The 27,138-nt window shown below is 31.8% G+C and overlaps 1 protein-coding gene across 4 annotated transcripts; it reads left to right on the forward strand.

The window, feature by feature from the left end:
• LOC110029225 lies at positions 1–26,886 on the forward strand. Of its 4 annotated transcripts, none has more exons than XR_002294505.1 (4): positions 1–642; positions 715–1,054; positions 1,140–1,196; positions 26,352–26,886. XR_002294505.1 is itself a non-coding variant. In XM_020731410.1 (3 exons), exons 1-3 carry the CDS (start codon positions 293–295, stop codon positions 26,371–26,373), a joined length of 429 nt encoding a protein of 142 aa, XP_020587069.1. In that variant the 5' UTR covers positions 1–292; the 3' UTR covers positions 26,374–26,886. The 4 variants fall into 4 exon arrangements, 1 of the variants encoding a protein (XP_020587069.1); XR_002294506.1 differs by having other exon boundaries at positions 822–1,054; XM_020731410.1 differs by lacking the exon at positions 715–1,054.
• The last annotated feature ends 252 nt before the right edge of the window (positions 26,887–27,138 follow it).

Here is a 27,138-nt window from a genome sequence, read left to right on the forward strand (position 1 = left end):
ACACCTCCACCATCTCTGTTCATTGTGAGTGAAAGAGAGGCTCGGGTTCTTCTTTCTCAAACCTACAGAAGCGGATGCTTAACATGATTGAGGGAGAAGAGGAGGGGTTTGGGACCACAGAGAGAGAAAGAAGAGAAGGCGTAAAGATGGCTCCTTTAATCTCAAAGAAATCTCCACGAAACTGTTTCTGGATAACTCCGAGAAGACAATCAAAAACGCTCTCAAGATCTGATCTTTCATCACACACAACATCTCTCTCTCTATCTTCTCCTTAGTTGTTGATATTGGATCGATGATGAGTGGGCTGACAGAAGAGAGTGAGCACACAGCGTTGAAGACTGCATCGACGAATGGAGTTCTTGTTGCGTGCTCACGTCTCTATCTGTCAGCCAGCCTAATTACAGGCCACTTTAATCGAATCTCTATATGGCTTTCTTTCCTCGCTTCTTTCCTCTTTAGGTTCGCTTTTCTCCTTTCGCTCTTTATCCGTCGCTGCAACGGAAGGCAAAACTGGGAAGAGAGAGAGAGAGGAGAGCTTCCGTGCAGAGCATTTGGTTACAAAATGTCAAGTTCCTCATCCAGGTGGCAGATCAGATCTCTCACGCTTCAGACACGTCTACTCCGGCTCGGATTTTCACAAAGGTTCCTCTTTTTTGAAATTTTGTTTGAATTAGTGTGAAAATTAATGATAAAGTTTGAATTTTTATATGAAAGATTGAAAATTTTGTTGGCGTGGGGAAGTAAGAGATCAGCCGGCGTGGTTTTTGAGGTGGTGGTGAAAGGACGTATGGTTTATTCTGCTAAAAAAAATGAAATTTTAGGGCTCGGAGAGCGAGAAGATGAGATTGGGAAGCGTACGCCTCCTCTGCTCATCCGTGCTATCTGGCTTAACGGACCCTACTGTTGACCGGTCCTTGTTCCCTCCTCCTTTTCTGAGTTTTCTCTTCCTTTTCATCTCCTCCTGCTGTTCTTCTTCGGTGTATGTATTTATTTATAAGATCTGAATTGTTAGTACAGACTCTTGAAAGGCAGGATCTTTGTCTTCCTCAATGAGGTTTCATGACAAAAACCCTAATTTTCTCTCTCTCTTTCTCCTTGCTCTTACTCTTGATCTTTTTTTCATTGCTTTTTATTTGCAGCAATGGCTTTCTGATGAGGAGAGGAAGAGTAAATGGCATCTCAGAAGAGATCCGCAGGTTCGATCTTCAATCAAATTTACATTTTTTTACTGTTTTCATGGTTTGGAGCTACAGTACAATATTCCATGAAGCTTTCCTCTTGTTACCTTATTGAAAATGAGTTCTTTTTTTCTCCATTCTTCTTCTTCTTCTTCTTCTTCTTCTTCTTCTTCTTCTTCATTATCATCATCTTCGCCAACTTATCATGCCTAAGGGGAAGTCTTGAAAGCTTTCGTATCAATGTTCGACAGTATAATGCAATGGGATTTAACGAATGGCCATGTGTGTGTTTTATTTATTTTATTAGAATTTTCATTGATTCTTATGGAGTGAGTTTTTGAGCTGGCAAAGCCCCTTTTTTTCAGTAATTACTGATTTTAATCTTATTAATGAGATTATTATTGTGCTTATAACACTCTCATTTATGCGCTGAATACATTTGATGCATCCTTAAGTTTTCTAATATAATTTTCTTATTTGGGTTTAATTTATTTAAACACAAATGCCAACCATATGAATGAGGCTGAACTCACACTTTCCTAATACTAAGGCGCATTATTGAGCCTATCTGTGTTTGACTTCCATGTAATCAGTAATATTATTTAGGTGCAATTATGTTGTTCTTGTCATGATCAGTAGTGCAATTAATTATATGTTTTATTCTCATAATTATTGGAAAAGGTTTGCATAAATATTGCTTTAGTTTTTATATCATGTTAACTTTTATTTTATTTTATTTTGTTTTAATAATTGTCCATTGTGAGATAACATTTTGGGCAGCATTAGCCAGCTTTGTAATGATATTTATTTAGGATATACATTATTAAGAGTGGCAACACCACTGACACACTTCTGATTCATGGCTGCAACATTTGTTGTTGTTGTTTTGGTATTTTTGTTATAATGAGCTTTTGACAAGGAGACTTGTTAAGTGTAAAAAGTAAAAAAATAAAATAAAATCTGATTTTTTTCTGCCTAAAATATCTTTTGTAAAAGCACAAAAGTTGTAGAATTGCACATGTAATTTGGTTAATTACATTATTGAAAAATCAATCTTCTTGTGTTTTTTGAACATCAACTCTAGAAGAAATTCCTATTTTGCTCTCTTGAAGGAGTTGGAGAATGAGAGGGGAGAGCATGTTCCAATGATAAACTTAGCTATTACAAACCAGTAATACAATAGTTTTTACTTCAAAAATAGTTGTATTTGACAGCAACATTGATTTGGTTTAGATAGTGATTTACCTTAAGAGAGGCTTTGAATATAATTAAAGGATAAAAACATATATAGCATATTATGTTTTCTCTAACAAATCCATAGAAATGTTTATGTGCTATTTCAATGAGTTCTTAAGAGTCCAATTTGGCCACAATTTTAGGATGTTGAGGAACATGCTATAGCATATATGGTTGTTCTAGGACAAGAAACATGTTAAGGAAATCATTAGTAGAATTCTTTTAGGCTTTGCTTGGATTTTAAGGTAGTGAAGAAAAATGATATTCAATTAGTTTGTATTTTAATTATTTTACCTCAAGCCATGACTTTGAGTTCTTCAACCTTGTTTTTCACTCCATTGATCACCCAAATTGGAAAAGCCTCAAAACAAATTAAAAATATGTAGGTTATGTTACAAATCTTTATTAATGATGATCAATTGTATTTAATTGCAATTTTTTGGGCATGCGATTTGAATCTATTGCTTCAACTTGAGATAGTGCTAATTCCAGCTGACTATTTTAAAATAAGAAAGAGTTGTGCTAATGACAAAAAAACACTTTGTTGGGATATGATTTGAACTTCTTGTGTCAACTAATCATAAATATATTCATGTTGTATAAAAACAACTCAAATTAGATAATAGTATAGATGGAGATGCTCCTTGAAGGATTTATTAGGATTTACTTTTAGTGTTTCTATTTGTTAATAAATTCTTAGGTTTTACTTTTAGTTAACCATCAAAAGAAAGATAACAAATGAATAAAATTATATTAAAATTATTCTTAATGAGGGATTTTTTTTCTATTGAATCAAATAAAAAATGGGGATTTTACATATATTCTTCACAACTCTTTTTTATTTATATAGCTAATAACCAAACTTTCATTATTTCATGCATAGTAGTCAAATCTTTAACATCACATCAAGAATATCATGATTGCTAACTTTTAAAAGTGAAATACACATTTTCCATGCATGCATATATGACACAAAATTTTTACTAATATAAATTCTTCATGTGTGTATACATGACACCAAATTGTTATAAATGTATATTTGAAAGTTTAGACGTTAGATATGTAAATACATACACAAGAATTTTTTATTAAGCATTTAAATTTCTATAATAATTTTTTAAGTTTTGCTTGTTCAAAATATCTCTCATAAATAGGGTTACTAAATGGGTCTGTCCAAATTGATTCCCATGCAACTTAGTTATGAATTTTATATTGCATTATACATTTTCTCTATTTGTCTTTCTTCACTAGAAGAAAATGCCCTATTATCAATAAAAATATTTACTTAATATAGTTAATTCTCATTGAAAATAATATTAGTGAGCGAGTTTATAATAGATTTATGACTATCCCATGTTGCAAAATTTATTTTTTAAAATATTTAACAAATTTTTCTTTTTTACTTACACAATTGCTATAAAAATACAATTTGCTACATTACTTACATAAGCTTTTTTTTTTTAATAATAGTGATCAGTAAAGTGATAGTTTTCCTAAATATTGTTCTCTATGGAATTTTTGTCGGTAGTTATGATTTTTAATGAAATTTTTGTAATGAATTTTGTGCAACAGCTAAATTTGATATTGTGTGATAAGAAATTTATTGATGGTTTGTTAGTAACCTATAATAAAAAATTATGTGTGGCATATGATACTACTATTTCTATCAAATTCTATGCAGAGAGTAATTTTGTATTTGTCACCACATATGACATGATACTTTTATGCTTTTGGAAATAAAATTTTTATTAAATATCAAAAAAATATAAAAGAGGCCGCAAACCCGAACTAAACCCAAAATACAATAAATTCCAAAGAAAACCTAAGGGATCACACCACCACAAAAAAAGAGGCAACTACAATCCTAGATTACCATTAAGTAATCCCAAAGCAGTAAGACACCTACTATTAAGAGAAAAAGATTTCAGAAAGTTAGAACAGAGTCATATAGTATCCAAAATAGAGAATGTGAGATAGGGCTCCAAACAATAAAAAAAATTAGAATTTGAACATGTGTTGTGCACAAAGAATGACATCCAAACTTCAGAAGATTCGGACATATCAACTTCAGAGAGTGTTTCACACTGTTTGGGATATATTTCTATATAATAAACGAAAAATAAATTAATAAATAAAAAAAATAAATTCTAACTTGTTGTGTTTGTTCAAACGACGTGTTTCGACGGTTTCTTTAAGTATCAGATGATCTCATTTGAACTAAAGGGAGGAAATTGAAAGCATGAATGCAAGACGAGGTGAAGAAGAAGAAGAAGAAGAAGAAGGAGGAGGAGAATCGACATCTCCAACAGGTTACTCTTACTTGAGCAAACCTTCTTTGAATGATTGTGAACTCAAAACAGTGTGTCTTGATCGACACAAAAAAAAGCTCTCGAGCCCTAGCGTGCTCGTCGAAGGATGGAGATTAAGCACGAGATCATTGAATGAATCTATCAAAGCTCAAGAAGGTTGAAGTCTATGAATGTAAAGAAGATGGGAATTAGGGCATAAACAAGTACGACGTCGACTAACCGCATACCCCTTTTTATAGGCGAATGATTTTGACTTTCTGAGAAGATGGATGCGAACAAGACGTAGGGCTTAATGTTGATCTCACACAAGAGTTTTGCAACTACGGTGTTGAACACGAGAGGTGTTTGACTGGGTAAGCAGGGAAGCAATGACCCCACACTAGCTTGAGAAGCAAGCTTCGAGCTTTAACCCGTGAATGCATACGACTTGGGGATGAGATGAGTATTTCATGCCAGATCGGAACAAAACACGAGCAGAAGTTGAACAAGCATTTAGCAATGACAAGCTGAAACAATTTTCAGGAGCTAGTAAAGGTATATCCTTTAATTTAGAATGAATAAGATATTGAATAAAGTTTGTTAGAAATCATAGATATTGATTAAAGATGTAGCATTGATAATCAAATTGAAATGAAATGAATACTTACAATAAAAAATTCTAACTAACAATTAAAATAACATAGTTAATTAATAGATTAATTTAACCTAATTAAATAATATGTTCAATTTTTTTTTATATTATAGGCAATTAACTATTGGACACTAATTAAGGTTGTTTGGACGATAAAAGTAAGCCAACTGAATGAGGTGAGTACTTTTACTTCTAAATTATGATAATAATATTATTTTTCTTCTAAATCGTTTGCACTAGAATGACATTGGTCAAGATATTACAAGGAGAATTTGACTATTCTATCATATTATTCAAATTGATTATATAGAAATGAATGTGAATGATTTCAATAGTTATATTTATTTATTACATAAGTATATTATGAAAGAATGATATTAGATGATATTTAAAATACAAATAAAATGATTTATATTATTTTTGCATGTGCATGTTTGACTATGATGGAGTTTACCCCTTTACGATCTTAGCAACAGAATGTACTCGTGCACGTAAATATAAATATATATTGATATTGATGTGTCTTAGTTAGTACAATTTTATATGGTGCTCATGTGACATTTGTATATAGACTAAAAAATATTGATTTGTAAATGATATACTAAGACAGTTAATATTCAAAATCACCTTGAATGATCATATTTGATAGCACAAACTATCAAATGCTCTTATTTTTTTCACAAAGTTTAATTGACATGTACCTTTTTCTTTTTCATTGAATTACTTTAATTTAAGAGTATTAATATTCATTTACTTTTGGTTAGTTCACTAGTATTTTAAATAAACTTTTTGGGTATAAATGTTTGATTAAAAAGTTAACAATAGAAGATGAAAGTTTATAGAATACGTAGATAATCTGACCTGAGGTAAATTTATAATTGTTTTAATTTATTTTTTTATCCATAATGATTCTTTCATTTATTAAATATTAGTTATAGAAAATGAATATATAAAATTTAATTTCCACCGTCTTACCGTCTATATCTGCCTTGGTAAATTCCAATCCCCAGACTAGGTCTCAACAAAAGTAGTATTGTAGAAATGTTTAGGATGAAATAATGGAATTTTGAAAGAGTCAATAAGATAATTAACGTAAAACCCTATTGTGATTTAAGAAATTTCTAATAAATTATATAATCATAATTAATGTAATGTTATTTAAATTTTGAAAATTATAAGGTGGACATATTGTAATTATAAAATAATAATAATAAATAAAGAAGGATATTCAGTCTAGCTGCGTTGGCTCGATCAGAGTATTTGGAGAGTTTCTTTACGCATAAGATATATCATTTGAATTAGAGGGAGGAAATAGAAAGCATTGTGAGAGATGAGACGAGGCGAAGAAGAAGAGGAAGATGGAAAAACGGTATCTCCAACATGGGGTTCGTGCAAACCTTCGAGCTTCTGTGAACTCTGGAAATAACGAGCAGCTTATTTAACATAATATTTAAAATAAAATAATTTAACTAACAATTAAAATAACTTAATTAATTTAAATATTAATTAAACATAATTAACTAATATTCTTTTTTTTTGTATTATATATAGCTAACTCTTGGAGAAATCAAAGTTGTTTGAAGAATTAAGCCAAGTTAGGTGAATGAGGTGAGTACTTTATTATGATAATTATATTGTATTTCTTTTTAATCGTTTGCATTAGAGTGACATTAGTTAAAATGTTTTGGTACTGCAAGTATTATTTTGTTTTGTTATATGAATGGATCATCTAGAGATGAATGTGAGTGATTTACATAGTTGTACTTATTACATGTGCATATTATAAAAGAAAGATATTAGATGATTTTTAGAATATAAATGAAATGATTTATAATATGCTACCTGCATGTGCATGTTTTGTTACGATGGAGTTCACTTTTTTTTTTATTAGAGAGGGACGTTAAGGTACCTGGTAACATAATTGAAAAATGATATTGTTATTAATGTGTCTTAATTTGTTTTATTTTAGACAGTACTTCTGCGCGGATGTTTACATATTAAAAAAAATGATATGCAAATGATACAATAAGACGGTTAATGTTTAGTCATGTTGAATGATCATATTAGATAGCACAAATTATTAAAGGCTCTCATATTTTTTTATATAGTTTAACTGACATATATATTGTCTTTTTTTCATTTAACTACTGGAGTTAAGCAATAACATTATTAACTGGTTTTGATTAGCTCACTATTATTTTAAATTAATATTTCAAGTTTAACTATTTGATTAATAGATGAACAATATAAGAGACAATATTTATAGAAAACGCTGACTACCTAATGACATGAGATAAATTTAGAACTACTTTAATTTATTTTTTCTTATCTATATTGTCTCTTTCAGTTGTTAAACATTAGTTATAGAAAATGAATGTAAAAGAGCTTAATTTTCACCATCTGTACCCACCTTGGATAATTCCTATTCTCGAGCTGAGCCGGGATATTTTACACTAAACTAAAGAAGGCGATTAACATATTGAACAAACCATTATGATAGAAATACTCTTTGTGAGAAAGCAAACTTGTGGATGATATTAAGAACTTATCTGTCAACTGGAAAGAAGCAGTGGAAAGATTGAAAATTAAGTCCATCCAAGCACCCTAATTACCAAGCATTTGTGAGGAAAAGTAAATCAAGTGATCGTAGTTGGAATTTTAAATGCATAATTCCATTTGGAATCAAAATAAATCTCTGAATGGACTTTATACACTCGAATTTTCACTGGTCATCATAAAACAAGGTAAACGAAAGAACATGTCCTTGAGATTATGGATGTTTCCCATGGTTAGCACTAGAACTCGGGCATAAAAATAGAATTATTTCCATATACTTATATTTAAAACATAAACATGATCATCGCGATTAATAGAAAGGATAAGGACATTGAAATGTGAATTCCTCCATATAAAGTAGGGAATTAAGTAGCACATATAAAAATGGGTGCCACAATTCATCTTTAATCAAATCATATCGATCTGATGGTTGGTCCAGAGAAGTCCCAGCCATACCCAATTAAAAAAAGACACACTTGCTCTAGTAAGTCATGAGACTTGACTAATTCACATGTTCCAAGTAGCAAAAGTATAGACAAGAAGATCAAAGGATGACCCACATAGCGATAAGATAAGAAAGCGACATCACTCAAGACAAAGAAATTAAAAAAAAATGAAGATAACAACAAGTAAATGCAAATAGCACAAAATATTATCTTTAATATCCATTAAAAAGACACAAAGAAGTCCGTATTGCTTGCAATAAAAAAGATTAAAAAAACTTAAGAAGTCAAAAATATAGAGAGGGATTATAACACATGAAGAATTAAATAACCTATTACAGAAATATAGAGAGAAACATAACACTTTACACTTAAACAAATGTAGCAGATGAAACAAAGAAGATGAGTAAACTTGGATTGCTTCCACTCTCAAATAAACACCTTGAGATGAGCTAACCATGAAGGGAAATAAGGGTTTCATCATAGTCTTTCATGCCACGTTCCTAAAGACAGCCACCACATATTGAAACAACAAGTTATGCAAACTACATTTAGAATGCCATAAAAAAGAGATGAAACTACATCCTGATGAAGCAACCCAAAGCTCACAGAAAATTAAATTTGTCCAGCATAGGTAAATTGAGATTATCCAAATAAACCATACCTTTTAAATTTTTTAGGGATATTAGAAGTACAAAACTTCATGAAATTTGGCAAAGTATCTTTCATTTTAGGCAAAAAATTCTGACAAGCATTACCTTTCCATAAATGCGAGACACGCAACATGATTATGAAAAAAAATTTATTTCAAATGTAAGACAGTGTTTTTGCGATGGTTGTATACATATTAAAAAAATTTCATTTTTAAATGATACAGTAAGACACATTTAATGTTTAGATAGTACAAACCATCAAATGTTCTTATATTATTTTATATAAAATTTAAGTGATATGCATATTATCTTTTTAATTGATTTACTATAATTTAGGAGTATGTGTATTCTTTGATTTTGATTAGCTCATTGTTATTTAAATTAACATTTTTTATTTAACTTTTTGATTAAAAGATATATTATAGAATATGAAATGTCTAAAGAAAACTTAGACAACCTGACCTGAGATAAATTTATTACTGCTTTAGTTTAATTTTTTTTATCTATAGTGACTAATTTCTTTATTAAATGTTAGTTATAAAAAATGAATATAGAAAAATTAATTTTCATAGTCTGATCATCTGTACCCATCTTGATTAATTTCAAGCAACAGGCCAAGTCATGACAAAAGTGATAACAAAGAAAGACTTGTGATTAAATAATGGAACCTATTGATATAGCTAATAGGATAACTAATGTAAAACCCTAATATGAAATTTAAGAAATTTCTAATAAATTATATAATCATAATCACAATAATCATAATCACATTTTGAGGAAAATTTTTTATAAGGTAGATATATAATATTAATTGTAAAAGAAATTAAGAAAGAAAAGAATTCTAATTGGTTTTGTTGGTTCAAATAAAACATTTCAACGGTTTCTTTAAGTGTCAAATATCTCATCTGAACAGGAGGGAGGAAATAGAATGCGTGAACAAGAAATGAAGCGAAGAAGATGAAGAAGAAGATGAGAAGAAGGAGAAAACGACATCTACAATAGGTGGCTCACACAAGTCTTTCTCGAGCATCTTTGAACCTTAGAAATAACAAGCGGCTCAATCAACACAAACAAAAACTCTCAAGCCCTAGTGTGTGAACCTAAGGAGGGAGATTGAGTATGGGATCATGCCAATAATTGCAAGTTAAAGCATCAAATGAACTAATTGAAGCCGAAGACGAGCAAAGTCTACAGAGGTATAGATGACAAGGACTTTGTTGGGCAAAATGATAATGAAGACTTATCGAAAACCCTTTTCATAGCTGAGTGACCTTGATTTTATGAGGAAATGGAGGTGGAGAAGACATAGGGCTTAGCACTAATCACACAAAAGGGATTTGCAGCACCATCATTGAATTGACAGAGCAGAGCGAATGAGCCTTGTGCTTGAACTGAACATGCAAGGTATTTGATTAGGCAAACAGGAGATCAGCCATCCCACACTTGAGTAGTAGACTTTGACCTTTAACTCCAGAAAACATACGACTCGATGATGTGATGAGTATGTTATTCTAGAATCAGAGTATAGCATCAGTAGGAGTCGAATATGTGTTTATTAATGGAAAGCTAAAACAATTTTAGGAGCTAGAGAAGGCATTTAGTTTAACTTAGATAACATATTAATTGGATAATGAATAAAAGTTTATTGCAAATCATAGATATTGATTAAAGTTGTAGCATAGTCAAATTGAAACGACATAAATGCTTAAATTAAGTTTGGTTCTAGTAATATAGGGCTCTAATAGAGTCCTAATTATCAATCACACGAGAAAAATTGTTAACTAGAAAGCCTTAAAGAAAACTTCTTGTCTACTGTAATTAGACTTAGGCCGAAATTAAGTTTGGTTTAAAGTGAACTAATGATGTCACTAAACTACTACTTAGAATTGAACCGTACGCATGTTTGTCGGCCATTTTTAACTTCGTGATTTGAAAAAGTGATGATTTTGTGATGTTTAAAATAATTTAAATATGAATACAACCCTTTATTTTATTTTTAAAAGTAAAATTTTAATTTTTAAAATAGTTGAGACCAAACGAGTCTCACATTTTAAATAGTTTAGATGATTAAATACAATATTGCAAGTAATACACTTATCCCAAAGAAATAAATATATCACTTGTAATAAGGATTCAATCACCTAGACTAAAGAGTTTGTGACATTCATTTTGGTCTGCGAAATATTTTATAAAAAGGTCAACAAGTTCCCTTACCTAACATAAATATCTGGGTTTCAGGTTCCCTACAGAGATTACATGGCTGGGGGTCACTTAAGAAAACTCTTGATTAAGATCAGGTGGTTTTGCCTTCAAGATTTTAAAGTTTAGGTTTTCACGATTGGACATGGGAAAATCAAATGGGAATGACTCAAAATAGGAACAATTATTTTAGGAATCCAAAGGGAAAAAAACAAGGGATATCACAAATCCGGGGAAAACCGCGGTGAACTCTCAACTATCCTATTGTTTGGCTTTATGCCTTTGAAATGATGTAATTTAACATTTCAATCCTGCAAATTATTTATGATTTAGGACTTATGTTGACACAATATCAGATTGTGCAAATAGCCTAAAAAGATTGGAGGATTACACCGTAACGCATAGTAACCTCGGAATCCTAAAGTGTTTGGACTTATAATTGCACAACAGAGTTGTGTAAAAAGCCTAAAGGGTGATCCTATGGGTTGTTATTTAAACTAAATGAAGTGATAGGTGATGTGAAGATGTTTATGGGATGTGTTTTGATATTTTGTTGTTGCAGATCCACCTTGAAGTTGTTCCTCGTCGTGCTGCCCATGATGTTCGCTCCAAGCCCTTCATAGTAGCACCTCCTGGTTTAGTTTTAGTTTTAAAGATGCACCTAACCACTAGGTTTTCCCAAACTAAGACATAGTGTGTATCAAAATAACTAAACATGTAATATAAAAGAAAATAACAGTATAGTGTACAGTAGAAAGAAAATACAGTATAACATGCTAGGAAAATGCTTACAGTATAACATGCTAGGAAAATAGTATAACAGGCTATGAGAACAATATAACCTGTTGTGAAGTAAAATATTATAATATAAATTAAACCTGTACACTTGGGAGGTTCGTTGCTTTTTTAAGTTTAGCTATTATGCGTTGTGTAAAAAGAGAAAGTATAACCTAAAAAAAGCTTAAGAAAAACAGGTAAATCGTAGGAAAAAGACAAACAAATAAAATAAAATGCAATATCACAAAACAAACAAATAAAATAAAATGCAATATCACATATAAAAGACCAAGAATAGAAGATTTATATGTGATATTGGGAATGCTCTCAATTGCCAGAAAGATCTGAGTGTAAGACTCAAGCTCAAATCCCGGAACATTGGGTTTCAGTTTTGGTCATGTTAAGGCAAGAATTTCATTATTTGATTTAGTTAAATCAGTCATGAATCACAATTTAGTGCACCCTCGTGTCTAGTGTCCTAATTATCTCATGAATTGGGGTCAGATGTCTGGCTTCTTAGGATTATTTGAACATTAGAAGGATGAACTCTTTCAAGGTGTGCTCCTAAGATCTAGGAAGCCTACATTTTAATTTGGGTCTGAAGTGTTCTAAAGTTTCTAATTTCAATTAAGTGTCCTTCAACTAACCCCCGAATATCTTTAGATCAAGCTTAGCTCGCTATCAGACTCCTAAAACTTAAGGGGCAAACCTATAGTTTTGGCAAAAGGTTTGTGAAGTGTGCTTCAATTCTAATTAGAGCAATTGGATTTAAATTTATTCAAAGCTTAAGGGACTTAAGTGCAGGTCTACTAATCTTTCAATCCATGTCTCTAATTGTTATCTAAACTCTCACTTTCTTCTAACCCCCAAATATTCTTCCAATTTACGATTTTATCTTTCTTATGTAAACGGAATGGTGAATAATTTGTTATCATATCTTCTCCTTAGATTTTATCATCTCAAAGAACCGAATTTCATTTTTAATCTTCTCTCCCTTTCTCTTTCCCTCTTTCCCTCATATATTCTTAAGACCATGAATCATTTCTTAAATCGAAAATTCTCATTTTTAACTTGATTGTTAAAAAAAGAAAATAAAACAAAAAAAAGGGAGACCAATCCATTTTTAAAACCAAGTCAAATCAGTAAAGCTTAAAACAGAATTGGGAATGCACTCGTCTAAAAACGTTTAAAACTAGTTAAAAAAATGAATCAATCTCAAACAGGGATTTAAAAGCCTCAAAAGGTAACTTAAATCTTAAAATCTTATTAAATAAGGTCTCTAGATCCCTGAATCAATCCAAGAAGGATTTCATGTTCTCACGTTTCATAAATGGATTATTCTGAGAAGGGTAACCTTTTCAAATAGCAATCTTATGAATTCACAAACCCCATATGAATTCAATTTATATCAAATTCATAATTTATTAAAATAATCTTTCAAGAAAACTTCATATGTCATAAAACAAGAAAGACTAATCCATAAAGAATAGCCCTTCTCTTTATTTTTTATCTCCAAAAAGCTATGTCAATACCAATTCCAACTTTAATCACAAGCTCTTTTCCCTTTTCTTTTACATCTCCCTAGAATGAAATTATTTTTGTAAATATCCATGACCAAGGCAATAGAAATCACAACCAAGCTCCAATTCCAGCTGACGGGTATAAGCCAAAAGAGAGGAGGACTCACAGATAAAGCAACAAGAAGAGGAGAGACCCAAAAGCAGCATAAACCCACGGGTAAGGGCCAAAAAGAGAGACCCAAAGGCGGCATAGACTCACGGGTAAGGACCAAAAAGAGAGACCCAAAGGCAGCATAGACTCACGGATAAGGGCCAAAAAGAGAGGCCCAAAGGCAGCATAGAATCACGGGTAAGGGCCAAAAAGAGAGATCCAAAGGCAGCAGCACCAAGAAATGCGCAAGGCCAGAGACAACAGCCAACCTTACCAAATTAGCCTCAAAGAAAAAGAGGAGAACCCCATGGGTATTACCATTATATTATTATACATAAAAGAATGAATGGACAAGCGTCCACAAATTATCCAAATCAAGCCCAAAAAAAGTGTCAAACCGAGCTCAAAGGATAGACCAATTAGTAAGCCAACATAAATCAACAGAGAAGAACCCAAACCGAGCCTAGCAAAAGGGCAACCTGAACCCAGCACAAAGGGGCAAACCAAATCTAAGAAATGATCCAAACAGTAAAGGATTCCAGCTAACATAAATCATCAAAAGGAGCCCAAACCGAGCCCAAGAAAAGGGGACAGCCGAGCCCAGCACAAGGGGCAAACCGATCCAGCCAGAGGGAGCAAAACAGAGAAGTATTCCAAGCATAAATTTGATTTCAAAAAGAGCTCAAACCAAGCCCACCAAATGGGCTAAAAATTAACATAAAACTTTCAACTTAATTCAGCCTAGAAGAAAGCTAAAACTGAGCCCAGCAAAAAGGGCAAAATCAAGCAGCATAGAGGCTAACCCGAGCTCAGTAAAGAGGCAAAACAAGTGAAAGCATTTCAAGTCAACATTTAATCCAAAAAGAAGCTAAATTCGACCTCAATAAATGAGCTAAAACAGGGTCATAAAAATCAGATTCCATAAAGTCACAACCGAGCCCAAGAAAAGGGCAAACTGAGTCCAATACATGGGGCTAAACTGGAAGATGTTTCCAATTCAATCCCGAAGAGAAAAAATCAAGGCCAAGACCACCAAATGGGCCAAAGGAGAACATATTTTTCAGCATTTATTGTAAGCATGAATATTAATAATAAAAGTTTCGATAATTTCATCCCAACAAGTATTCGAACAAGGGGGGTAGCAAGGGGAACATAAAATGAGCCCCAAACATATTTTTTTTAACTCATGAAATGATTTCCAACATGTATTCCAGCAAGGGGCAGCAAGAGAAGCAAGAGTGAGCCCCCAAATACATTTTTCCATCTCATAAAACAATTTCCAACATGTCCAACATGCATTCTAGCCAATAGAAGCTAGAGTGAGCCTCCGAATATATTTTTCCATCTCATAAAACAATTTCCAGCATGCATTCTAGCAAGGGGCAGCAATAGAAGCAGACTACTCAAAATGTAGTTCTAGACTACTCTAACCATGCCTTCAAATGTTTCAAGTAGAGGTAAAGTAGAGGTGATCCATATATACATGCTTCATTTCTCACCACCCTAAGCAAATATTCATGCTTAAACTTCAAAATAAGCTTCCATACTTTATGTCATCCGAAATAATGCAAAATAGAGGAGGATAAAAATACCTCTTTTTTTATGCAAACTTAAAGCAAAGAGAAAATAAGGTAGATTCGAGAAAACCACTCCAACAATATCCTACAAATACTTCCACGATTTCCAGCTCACGGTTTGACAAATCCAAGCCTTGAGACCCTCGAACAACAGAGGGGAAGATCTCCTCTCGAACAGGAACACAGAAAGAGCCAACTTTCTTAACAACGAAGAATAGAGACCGAAAACACCAAGTTCTTCCAAAATCTCCCCCCTCTCAAAAGAAACTCTCTTTTTCTTCCTTTTTTTTAGTCAAGGAGAAAGACAGAAGAAGCACACCCTTCCAATCTCTCTTAAAAATTTCAACAACCCAACACAGTAGACTAGGAAAACGTTTTATAGGCAGAGAAGAGAAGAGGAGAAGCCACCAACCACTATTCCATGGCCTAATAGAACAAGAGGGACGGAATCGACACAATAAAGAGGAGAGCGTACAGCCTCGAGGAGGAGAAGCGTCAACCAGCTCATCTCCTTGCGATTGGAGAGCCGAAAAGCCAAAGGGAAGCTCGAGGAGCTGAGCCGCGAGCAAGAACGGCAAGGAGAGCCACGTGGATCCATCGTGGATCTAGGGCACACAGAGGAGAGGGAGTCGAGTCAGAGGGTTTAAGCAAGGGTAGAGGTGTAAATAGGATTTAGGTTTAATATAATTATAATTTAAGGATATTTATATAAAACAAAATATTTAATATTTTGAAAAATAAAAACTTAATTTGTGTTTTATCCATGCATCAAAACATAACAAAATTGGTAGCATTTTTTAAGTAATTCTGACGTTCCGGGCGCGCTGGCGTGGTCCGTTTCACCGTCCGAGGTTATTTTGATGAATTCATTGATTTGCATGCCAATTTTCTCGTGTCGAAAATATAGCAATATGGATGTCTTTTCCTACCAAAATTGGTATCCCGGACACGTTGGCGCAGTCCATTTTTGTCGTCGGAGCTCATCCGGAGTAATTTGTATTTTCACCCGTCCTTTAGGTTCAATTGAAGACCGTCTTCGTGCAATTTAGTGGATTTTGTGCATTTGATGTAAGTATATGATGATAAAGTAATGAGGAGGTTTCCCTAAGGCTTGAAGTCCTACTGGAAACTTTTTCATGAGTCTTCACATAATAGTTATTAACATGCTCGTACATAAGACGATGTTTTTGGGCCATAAATGTTAGACATCACTGGAAAAATAGGAAGTGTTTTGGAATTTCTAAAATGGTTGGTCTCAATTCTAGTTTTCTAAGATGGCAATAGGAATTTCTAAAGCTAGGTCCTAGGAAAATGTAATGACCTCAAAAATGAGGTCAACAAATTAGACTTAAGGCCGAAATTAAGTTCTAGTCTACTGTAACTTAGACTTAGGCCGAAATTAAGTTTGGTTTTAAGTGAACTAATGATGTCACTAAACTACTACTTAGAATTAAACCGTACACATGTTGCTAATCCATTACAAAAGAAATGATGTATGAAAACTACTCAAATTTCATGGAGAAAACTACTACTCAACATATTATATTAAAAACACAACAAATTTCCAAATAAAACTTTAATACAAAGAAATAAAGTACAAGAACTTATCTCCTTTCATGAGAAATGAAGAAAATATCCTCCAAACAGTGTTCTCCTTGCAATATCACAATAATTCCTTACACCTCTCACACAATTCTAAGTAAAATAGGAAAATCAAAGGAAAATCTCTCACTTCTTGCACTCTAACACTTAGATGAATTTCCCAAAGGCCTCACTTATTGTTTGCAATACCTCACCCTTAAAAATCCATCTTGTCGTGCTTAAAATCGGGATAACTACACTTGGCAGTTCTGGCGCCTAGGCGTCAATGACTCTATTTGCTCCGCAGAATGAAGTAGTGTCTGGGCGTCAGGATACAACGCTTAGGTGTCGGTCTCTATGTATGTTGGCGCTTAGGCGCCAGGATTTGACGTTTAGTTGTCATATCAGGAATCTTCTCCTTAGCCCAATTTGTTTTATTCCGCTTAGTTTGCGATCCGATTTGATCTGGTTTTCTCCTGTTATACTTGCATCCAAAAATATGAAAATACATTCCATTAAAGTGTAATATCATAAAATATGTGTATTAAACATGAAAGTAAATTTAGCATATTTAGAACATATCTAAAGTCCCCAAACTTCATTGTTACTTATCCTAAAGTAAGTTTTCTATTTTGTAAACCAAATGCTTTAACTTATGATAGTGGTTTTCATTAAAGATACCTATAGTTTTACCCTATAATTGTGATAGTGTAACTTTAGAAAAATTTTCAGTAACTCAGGCTATAACTAGGGTATAAAAATATTTAGTAATTAAGCTAAGAATTCTGATTTTAAATTCATTTCAAAAAAATTTGTAATTTCTTAGACTTAGATTTCCTAGAAGAATTAAAAGATAAAATTATATGAGTACTCTATTAATAAAGATTTGACTAATACATTTAAAATTGATAATAAGATTATAAGTGTAATTAGGTTTCTTTCATCAAGATAATTCAAGTGAAGTCAATTTTCAATTAGTCATCTTCTCCCCACATTTAATATATATTTTCTCTTTTTTTTTTCTTTCAGGATCTTTTTATCCCTTACTCTTTTATGTGAGGATTATTATATTTAGATAATCTTTAATGATTTTGAATTTCACTATCATTTTCTTAAAATTAAAAATTTTGTATGTTTCTTTACTTGATAATGTGTATTAGTTTTAAAAATGATTTTTTATAAAGTCTCAATACTTTTTTAAGAGTAAATCTAAGGTTCATAGTATTTCAAAATTATAATTTTTTCTACTATAAATAGTAAAAACATATCCCTATTCGCTTATACCAAATATCTTAACTCTAGAACTACCCCTTATTAAAAAAAAAAAAATTACTTAAGTTTACTATAATAACATCACACATCATAAGTCATTTCAAAATATTATTTAAAAGCAGTCTACCGAGGACAAATGAAGTCTAGTTTTTAAAAGTTTTTCTACCTCCCCGAAACTTAAATTTTTAGTAATTTAAAACATATAATATAGAAATGCAGGCAGGAAGAAAATTTTTCTAAATTAGTTTCTATCAAAACTTTTAAACATGAAAGTATACATGTATAAACATCAAAGGCAAGTATGTAGCAGTAAGTAAATCTTAATTAAACATGTTATACCATGAAAAATTGCTAAGTAAAAGACCACTCTATCACACTAGCAGACATATATATGAACTACAACATAAAGGAAACAATAATGCAGTAAAAACAAAAAGTAGATCTTACCCAGAGAAGAAAAAATCCAACGTTTTTAGGTAAAAAATCCTTATGAATCGCAATGTAAGAAGATAAGAAGGTACTATAATTAGTACTAACCTAGTTTTTCCAAATTCCTACAGGGTTAGCTTGATTGTTTCCCCATTGGTAGTTTCCGCCACTATAATTACTATTCCAGTTGAAGTTAGGGTGGATCTTCCAACCTGAGTTATATAGTTAGAATACGGGTTATTTGGTCTATTGTTAAAAGCATTTAAAGTCTCCAATGATGATGAATGTGAATCAATCATTTGTCCTAATGAATTTTTCTCAATCACGGGAGGTGTTTGAGACAAGTTGATTATGAATTAGTCTAGCTTCCTAGATATTGCTGCAACTTGAAAAGCCAGATTTTAAATCACACTGTGTCGTGAACATTGACCACTTTTCTAAGGTTTATTCTTTCAGAGGTCATTGAAAGTTGTTAGTATCTATCTCTTCGATTAAAGAATATCTTTCATCACATAGTTTTGACATCAATGAACCACTATTAGCAACGTCAATGACAGATCTCAAGGATACTACTAATCCATTATAATATGTTTGATTAATTAACCAGTCATGCAAAACATGATATGGATACTTCCTCAGAGGTTCTTTAAATCATTCTCATGCTTCGTAGATTGATTCATCTTAATACTGGAAAATGAGATAATATCGACTCTAATTTTTGCAGTTTTTGAAGTCGGAAATTACTTTTTAGTTAGAAATTTCTGAGCTAAGTCACCCCAAGTTCTGATAGATTCAGGTGTTAAAAAGTACAACCACATCTTAGCTTTATTTCTCTAGAAAAAGGGAAAAACTTAAGTTTAACAGCGTCGTTTGAGATATGATTATACTTAATTGTGGCGCACAGTTCTAGAAAACTTGCTAAATGTAAATTAGGATCTTCAGATGAATTCCCGCAAACTAGTTATTCTATATCATTTGAATGATAGCAGATATCAATTCAAATGTGTTAGCTTCTACGATTGGGATTTGTATACTAAGATAAATTCTATTTGTCGTAGGATTAGCATAATCCCTTAATGGTTTTTGTACGTGATGAGGTTCATTTTCAACAGTTTGATTATCTAAGTTCTTATGTGAAGTGTTTGTCATTTCTTCTGTTTGTTGTTAAGATCCTTTTTATTTTCTTATTTCTCTAATTATTTTTTCGAATTCGAAATCGTAAGGCATTAGTTGTAATATTCTTGCACTACACATACACACTTAAAATGTTCAATAAGTAAATAATGTTTAATAGGTTCCACTAAAGACACTATATTAATAATTTTAATTATACTAAAATGTTTAACACATAAAACACTCAAAAATATATATTTAATTTTTAGTATTTTTAAATTATTTTTTAACACAAGCATAAAAAAAATACAATAAGATTTTCCAAATCTAAGTTGAATAGGTTCAACTAAACTTTTTTTAAGTCAAAATTAACTGTAAAGTTCTCCACAAGTAAGCACTATACGCACTAGGTTTTTGTTTACAAAAGTGTACATATCGTTCAAGCAATATAAGGCTCTAATGGAGTCCCGATTATCGATCCTACGAGGAAAAATGTTAACTAGCAAGCCTTAGGAAAAGTTCTAATCTACTGTAATTAGACTTAGCCCGGAATTAAATTTGATTTAAAGTGAACTAATGATGTCACTAAACTTATACTAAATTTCTAAGTTAACTATGTAACTAAGTAAACTAAGGTAAGTTCAAATTAAACACTAGGTTAAAGTAAGGTGAAACTTCAAGATAATTAGAGGTTCCCTTCTTTGTAATGAAACTAGTAGCCAGTGTAGGTTCAATCAAACTAGAATCCCTATTTAGAAATTTGTGACAAATAGGAGCAGCATCTACAATCTTTACCATTTCCAAGTGTATAAAGATATTTGGATAACCCAGTGTTAAAACCTCAAATCCGTGGTTATGCTGGGCATGTTCTAATTTGTCATCTTGGATTACCCACTAGTGCCTTCAATTTGGCTAACCTAGCCTTAAGTTCTTAAACTCTGGATCAAATTGATTAAGATGTTAGTCTGTCACCATAAAATCATCAATTTTTACCCAATAAAATCCTCTCTTTATCTATTTGCACTCACCCCAGGACTACTTTTCTTTTATCCTAAAGATAAGTGTGGTAATCGCTAGCATAGCTCTCCTGGGTCATTATGTTTGCACAATGTATTTTAACCTTTAAATTGGCCAAATTTCATAAGTAAATGAAGCATGAAGTAATTTACCATCACAATGAATAAAGTTACATGATTCTACTTTGAATTGAACCCTACAAAGGAAAGGAAATAAGAAAAAAACTTAGATTTCATTGAGAAAGCTACAATACTCAACATATTATGTTAAAGCACAACAAATTTCTAAGTAATACTTTAATACAAAAGAATTAAGTACAAGAACTCGTCTCCTTTCCTGAGAAATGAAGAAAAGATCCTCCAAACAGTGTTTTCCATGCAATTTGACAATAATTTCTTACTCCTATCACGCAATTCTAAGTAAAAATAGGAAAATTGAAGTAAAATCTCTCACTTCTTCCCTCAATTCTCTGCACTCTAACTCTTGGACGAATTCCCCAAAAGCCTCATTTTTTGTCTGCAATGCCTCTCCCTTGAAAAATCCATCTTTTCATGTTTAAAGCCGTAGGATAACTACTCTTGGCAGTTCTCATGCCTAGGTGCCCAACTGTGGCGCCTAGGCGCTAATGGCTCTATTTGTTCCTCAGAATGAGCTGGTGCCTGGGCGCTCGGATACAACGCTTAGGCGCCGGCTTTTTTGTATATTGTCGCTTAGGCGCCATATCAAGAATCTTCTCCTTAGCCCAATCTGCTCCGTTTCGCTCACATTTCGATCCAATTCGATCTAGTTTCTTCTCCTATCATACCACCATCCAAAGGCATGAAAATAATTTTCATTAAAGTGCAATATCAGAAAAATGAGTATTAAACATGAAATTAAATTTAGCATATGTAAAACATGTCACAATTTTCGATCATCATAAGAAGCTGGAGAAGAGGGGTGTAGTGTGGGGATTTTCGTCCTACTTTTGCGTCGTCGTCTAGTCATATCGATCTATCTTTGTATTCTATTCTGAAATAACTCTGACCTTGTATTGGGTGAGTTATTTTGTTGGTTTATTTCTAGAGCTTAATCAATTACCAATTCAAGAGTTTCTTAGTCTGGTCGGTTCAAAGATAGCCTAACTATACCCAATTTAAAAAAAGAGGGGATTTACATATATATATAGCACTCTAAACGCTCATAATTACATATTTCACACATAAACCGTTATATTTACATGAAAAGCACTCCGAACCTTTGTAACAACCAGCACCCGATTTCTCCGTCTTCTTTCCACATATAAACACTCAAAAATGTTTGGATCTCACAATTACTTCTGTTCCCCGAATCAAAACTCATGCTCATTCCTTCAGTACTGATAACTGCGGGGAACAATTCAGAGCAGTTAATTACTTTTGTTGAGGAATTGCAGGCTTTCATTGAATCTTTCATTTGTTTTATCTGCAAGAAATTGTTGAGTTGCGACATGTGCGAAGAAGTTGGCTGTCGCAATTCAGAGAAGTTCTTCTACGATGTTTTCCTTGCAGCCACAGTTACTTTGCACTTCACTCTCTCCTTTATATTTCCATTAATAGTGATAGCATATTGGTTGATGTATAAGAGAATGGGATTATTATTTTCATACATGTCAGTAATATAAGACAACATGCACTGCAGCTCTGTGAGCAAACTCTTTACACCATGGTCTTGAGAAAGTGCATGAAGTCAAATAGTGTGCGATATTTGCTCTAGAAATTCCATTTGAAACTCTTTTGATTACATAGATTCATATATATTTTATAAAAATATATCTTATATAAATAATATTAAAACTAACAGACTTATGCCTTCTAAAACATACAACCAGGTATGATGCATTTCCTTATTAGAAGGTTCTTTTCATGCAAATTTCAAAGGGTGCAACTTTACTGGGGTTGATAGTATTAATTTAATTGAGAGGCCATGGTAAATCAACTGAATTGATAACAAGTAATTGGTGTTAAAATTTGAATTATATCAAAACACTTGTTGATATGGTTAATTTTTTAATGTTTTTTTATAGAACTTTTAAATGCAAGAATTCTCCAATATCATCAAATTTTCCTATTATGTGTATGGTCATATTTTGTTACATTTTAAATGGGTTCAATATTCATTCAACCAAATCATGTCAATCTCAAAATACAATTAAAATCAAATTTAAAATTAGAGTGATACTCAAAGTATTTGAAAAGTTGAACTATAGTTAATAAATAGATGCAATCATAATCATAAGTGTAGATTGTAAAGAAAAATGAACACCGATATTTTATATGGATCGACACTTAAATGAACCAGTCACATGCCTTATTTTCCACCTTATTAGGATTTCATACCAATTCCCTCCTCCTCGTGTACCAACAAATAAACTATCACAAGCATATTCTCTTTTCCCAAAAAGTTCAACCCAACTTGTTAACAAGTAACCTAAAATGCCTTCCAAGATTAAGGAAATCTAATTCGAATTGATAAGCGTAGAAAAAAAATCAAAATTGGTTTTTTTACAATGTTTTGGTGATGAAAGATAAAACACAAAAATGAAAATTTTGCAGTACATCCATCTTTAAGGCTCTCACCAAATGTTTGCTCTTAAGTTTTTTTTGAAGCATTTTAGACATGAAAGTGTTTTGTCCAAAAACCTCATTATTTATAGATAATCTCAGTCAAATATTAAAAATTTTATTTCACAAATTTAATAATTTTATAAAAAATTATTGGTTGTTTGCCATAAACATCATATGTATGATCGTTGCATTAAACGTTATAATTTATATTGTCATCATGAACCTTATTTGCCCCTATCTATTCATTTATCAACTTATATAACTTATAAATTGTTTTCAATGATCTCCTATAATAATCTGATTTAATGTGCAATGAAGAATGTTGATGATTTTGATTAAGTTTTACTTGGATGAATATTAATTTCATAGTAACTTCCCAAGTGAAACTTCATCAATTGGAGACCAATTTGTGTGCTTTACTCATCAAATGATAAATGTGAGGATGTCAACTTCTAATAAATCCTATCATGATGTTCATCTTAGTCAACAAATATATTATATAAGAGTTGTGGTTTGTGCTTCGCTTGAACATCTAGTGTTCTATTAAGAGAATAGTTGAAATTGATCTATATTTATGGCTATTAAATGCTTGCTCTTAAATTTTACAAAGAAAAGTTAAAAATAATGAGTTAAGAATGTTGTTTTTAAATGTGTGCTTCGCACGCGACTCGACGTATAGGCATGCGTTCAGTTTCGCATTGCTGTAGCGTGGCTATTGCGCGCGAACAGTGTGTTTCAAGCAAGAAAACGAGGCATTCCATGCAAATGCAAAAGCATTCGACATCGTAGTATGAATTTGATGCAGTGCACGCATTTGACACGCTCTAAGAAGCCAAGATCAAGTTCAATTTTGCAAGTATCACACTATCATTGCTGAGCTTTAGTTTGGATTCACATTTACTCAAAATTTTACTTTATTTTTTATCTATATCTTTTTTTTTAAACGATACAGGATGGTTTCCTAATATTTTAATTATATTTTCTTTTTTTTATTTTACAATATCTAATATTTTAACTTTATATATTAATAATAAAATTATTCAGACATTAGAAATTACTATACTGCAACCACATTTTTTACTCTTTATACCCAATATATTAGTTATATGTATTTTAGCTAATTAAAGCATCGATTCACTTTGCCCATTATGCTTTTAAAGCCAAACTAATCTTTATTGGGGTTTGAAAACAGTGGTTAAGAATTGACTGCTTGAAAGAAATTTGCAATAGGATTCTCAAATTTCAAAGACACTTGAAATGCTTTATCTAAAAGCCAAGAATTAGGTTTAAATTTCTCTCTATTCACTATAAACAAGCCCCAAAATTTCAATTACAAGATCTTAATAAGTTTATTAAAAGAAACTTTGGTGAATCATATAAATAATTTGGATTCTATGTATAATTAGTTTATTCTAAAGAAAGTTTTAGTTCATTTTATTGATTGAATGTATGAATGTTTATGGCTAGTCGTTTAAGAAATAGTCAAATAGTTTACTTTCTATGCTATAACAAGCTTAAACATGGAAGGTCTCTGTACGATGTCCGGACAAAATAGTTAGATATTTCAATTATTTTGGGAGAACATATTTATGGCTAATCGTATAAGAAATAGTCAAATAATTTACTTTCTATGCTATAAAAGGCTTAAACATGGAAGATCTTTGAAGGATATTTGGACTATATAGTTAGATGTTTAAGAAATAGTCAAATTATTTACTTTTTTTTCCATAAAAGGCTTAAACATGAAAGGTCTTTGAAGGGTGCTCGGACAAAATAGTTAGATATTTCATTTATTTTGGGTGAGTATTTTCTCAATGTAATGGGTGGGCAAGTTTTCTTTTGGTGGTGGTTCATTGACTATTATGGATGAGCAAGTTTCCATACTTAGGGGTGTATGAATTGCCACTCTACTTATCTATTTGTGGATATCCTTTAATTTCAAATAATCAGAGTGAATCAGAACATAGTAAAAAAATTGTAGAAGTCAAAAATCTATACGATACAAAAAATATTACGTCTGGATGTTGTGTGTCCGTTTGTCCAATTATGATGGTGTGACCACCTGTAATTAGACGTCCGGACATAATATTTTATCTTATAACAAACCAATCATACTACCAAATCATTAAGTTCAGCTATTACACCTATTTGCTTTACTTCTCAATATTTAATTATTACCAAATGAATAAAATGTTTTCTTAGTTAATTATATTTAAAATTGGCTTTTTTTTTAATTGATAATACAAACACTTCTATTCTGTATGTCTTATTCTTGTTTTGCAGCACAGCAATTAAAAAAGAGTTGCATGTGCTTATGAAAAGCTAGGGGTATTTACATACATACCACATGATTCCCATGTATGTACATACGTAGCACTTTTATCTTTACTGTTACATAAAAAATATTACTATTTTTGAAAGAGAAATATACATTTTCATGCATAATTTTATACCACCAAAGAGCTATAAATGTAAAAAACCAAACTTTAGGTGTTATATATATGAAAATACATAAGAATTGCATGGTGTTTATGTACATTTCCCTATAAATTAAGACAATTTTTAAAATTTATTGGTTTTTTTTTTTATATGACAGCAGTTACAGGTTTGCCTCTACAGCTGCAGACAAGGCGAATATGTTCTACTAAATTATATTAAAGTGTGTTGTGAGGAGCTCATTTTCAAATCAAAAACTTGAATATATAAATCATGGACAATCATTTGATATCTCCATGTAATATTTTCTTAAACCCTAGTTGGAAATTGAAGATATGTTTGGGATAGCTGATGGCTTTTAAAAAGTGGCTATAAAAATGTCGAAGGATGTTATAAATTTTCTCTTTTTTAAAAAATGTAGGATAACAGGTTCCTTACAAGTTTGCAAAATGCCACCACATCAAATAAGCTGCCCCAAACAGACCCTATAATGGTGGTCTTAAAAGCAAAACAGAAAGAAAGTGTTGAACAAATCCAAAACCAATATTCTCCCATCCTTTAATAATCTATTTTTTGTGTAAAATGTATAACTTTTATGTGCTTTTTGATTAGTTAAATCCTATGAAATAAGCATTATTTTTTCTCAATTCCCAAGTAAAATCTTAACTCCCACTTTCTTCTCTTGCAGGACAGCTGAGTCGAGAAGATAATAGGCACAATTCAAAACCGTCATCTCATGATGGGAAACTACACCCTCGACCACTATGTCACTGGAGCACACAAATCTTAACTCACACTACGACACTGTTCGCACACATATGACTAACTATGTCATCGTAACTCGCAAGGCACCGACTCCACCCTCTTCGACTGCTTCGACGGCACTTTTACATACGAAAGTCTTCCTCATTAACCTTCACAGCCATACCTGTTGTTTCATGTATGTTAGAAATTTAGGAATGCAATTTACCTCAGCAATGAGCACACATATGCTTTGCTTTGTTTCTTCCAGAAGAAGTTGAGGAGATTGTTAAGCCTCTCATGAAGGAATTGCTCACCTTCCTGCTTTGGAAAACAGCTATGGCATTGTAGAGGAATTATGTTATTTTCTTGTAAAGGACAATATTCATTCAAATGGGATGAATGAGAGCAAGGAAGTATAAAGTTACCGTTGATGATAGGAATCTGTACTTTTATGGATTTGAAAAATTAGAAGCGGGAAATAGCTTGTAGTGCTGATGCATGGATTCTGTACTAATTAATATTTTTTTAATTACTAATTAATGTACAAGAAAAGAAATTAATATGATATTGCATGAGCGAATGAAACATTATTTTGTGACTTTATTTCTGGAACTTGTTCAGAGTAGAGTTTGAATAGATTATAGAAGGAATAGACCAAAAAAGATGTAAATTGAATAGTATTCATTTATGTATATGTGGAATAGTTATAGATTTGTTTTGAATATATCATT

The sequence above is a fragment of the Phalaenopsis equestris genome, unplaced genomic scaffold, assembly GCF_001263595.1.
Source record: "Phalaenopsis equestris unplaced genomic scaffold, ASM126359v1 Scaffold000552, whole genome shotgun sequence".
In the NCBI taxonomy this organism is placed as follows: domain Eukaryota; kingdom Viridiplantae; phylum Streptophyta; class Magnoliopsida; order Asparagales; family Orchidaceae; genus Phalaenopsis; species Phalaenopsis equestris.

Coding starts and splice junctions, on each gene's coding strand:
- LOC110029225 (XM_020731410.1), top strand. CDS start 293: ATGATGAGTGGGCTGACAGAAGAGAGTGAGCACACAGCGTTGAAGACT. Junction 643..1,139: donor CGGCTCGGATTTTCACAAAG/GTTCCTCTTTTT, acceptor TTTTATTTGCAG/CAATGGCTTTCTGATGAGGA. Junction 1,197..26,351: donor ATCTCAGAAGAGATCCGCAG/GTTCGATCTTCA, acceptor CTTCTCTTGCAG/GACAGCTGAGTCGAGAAGAT.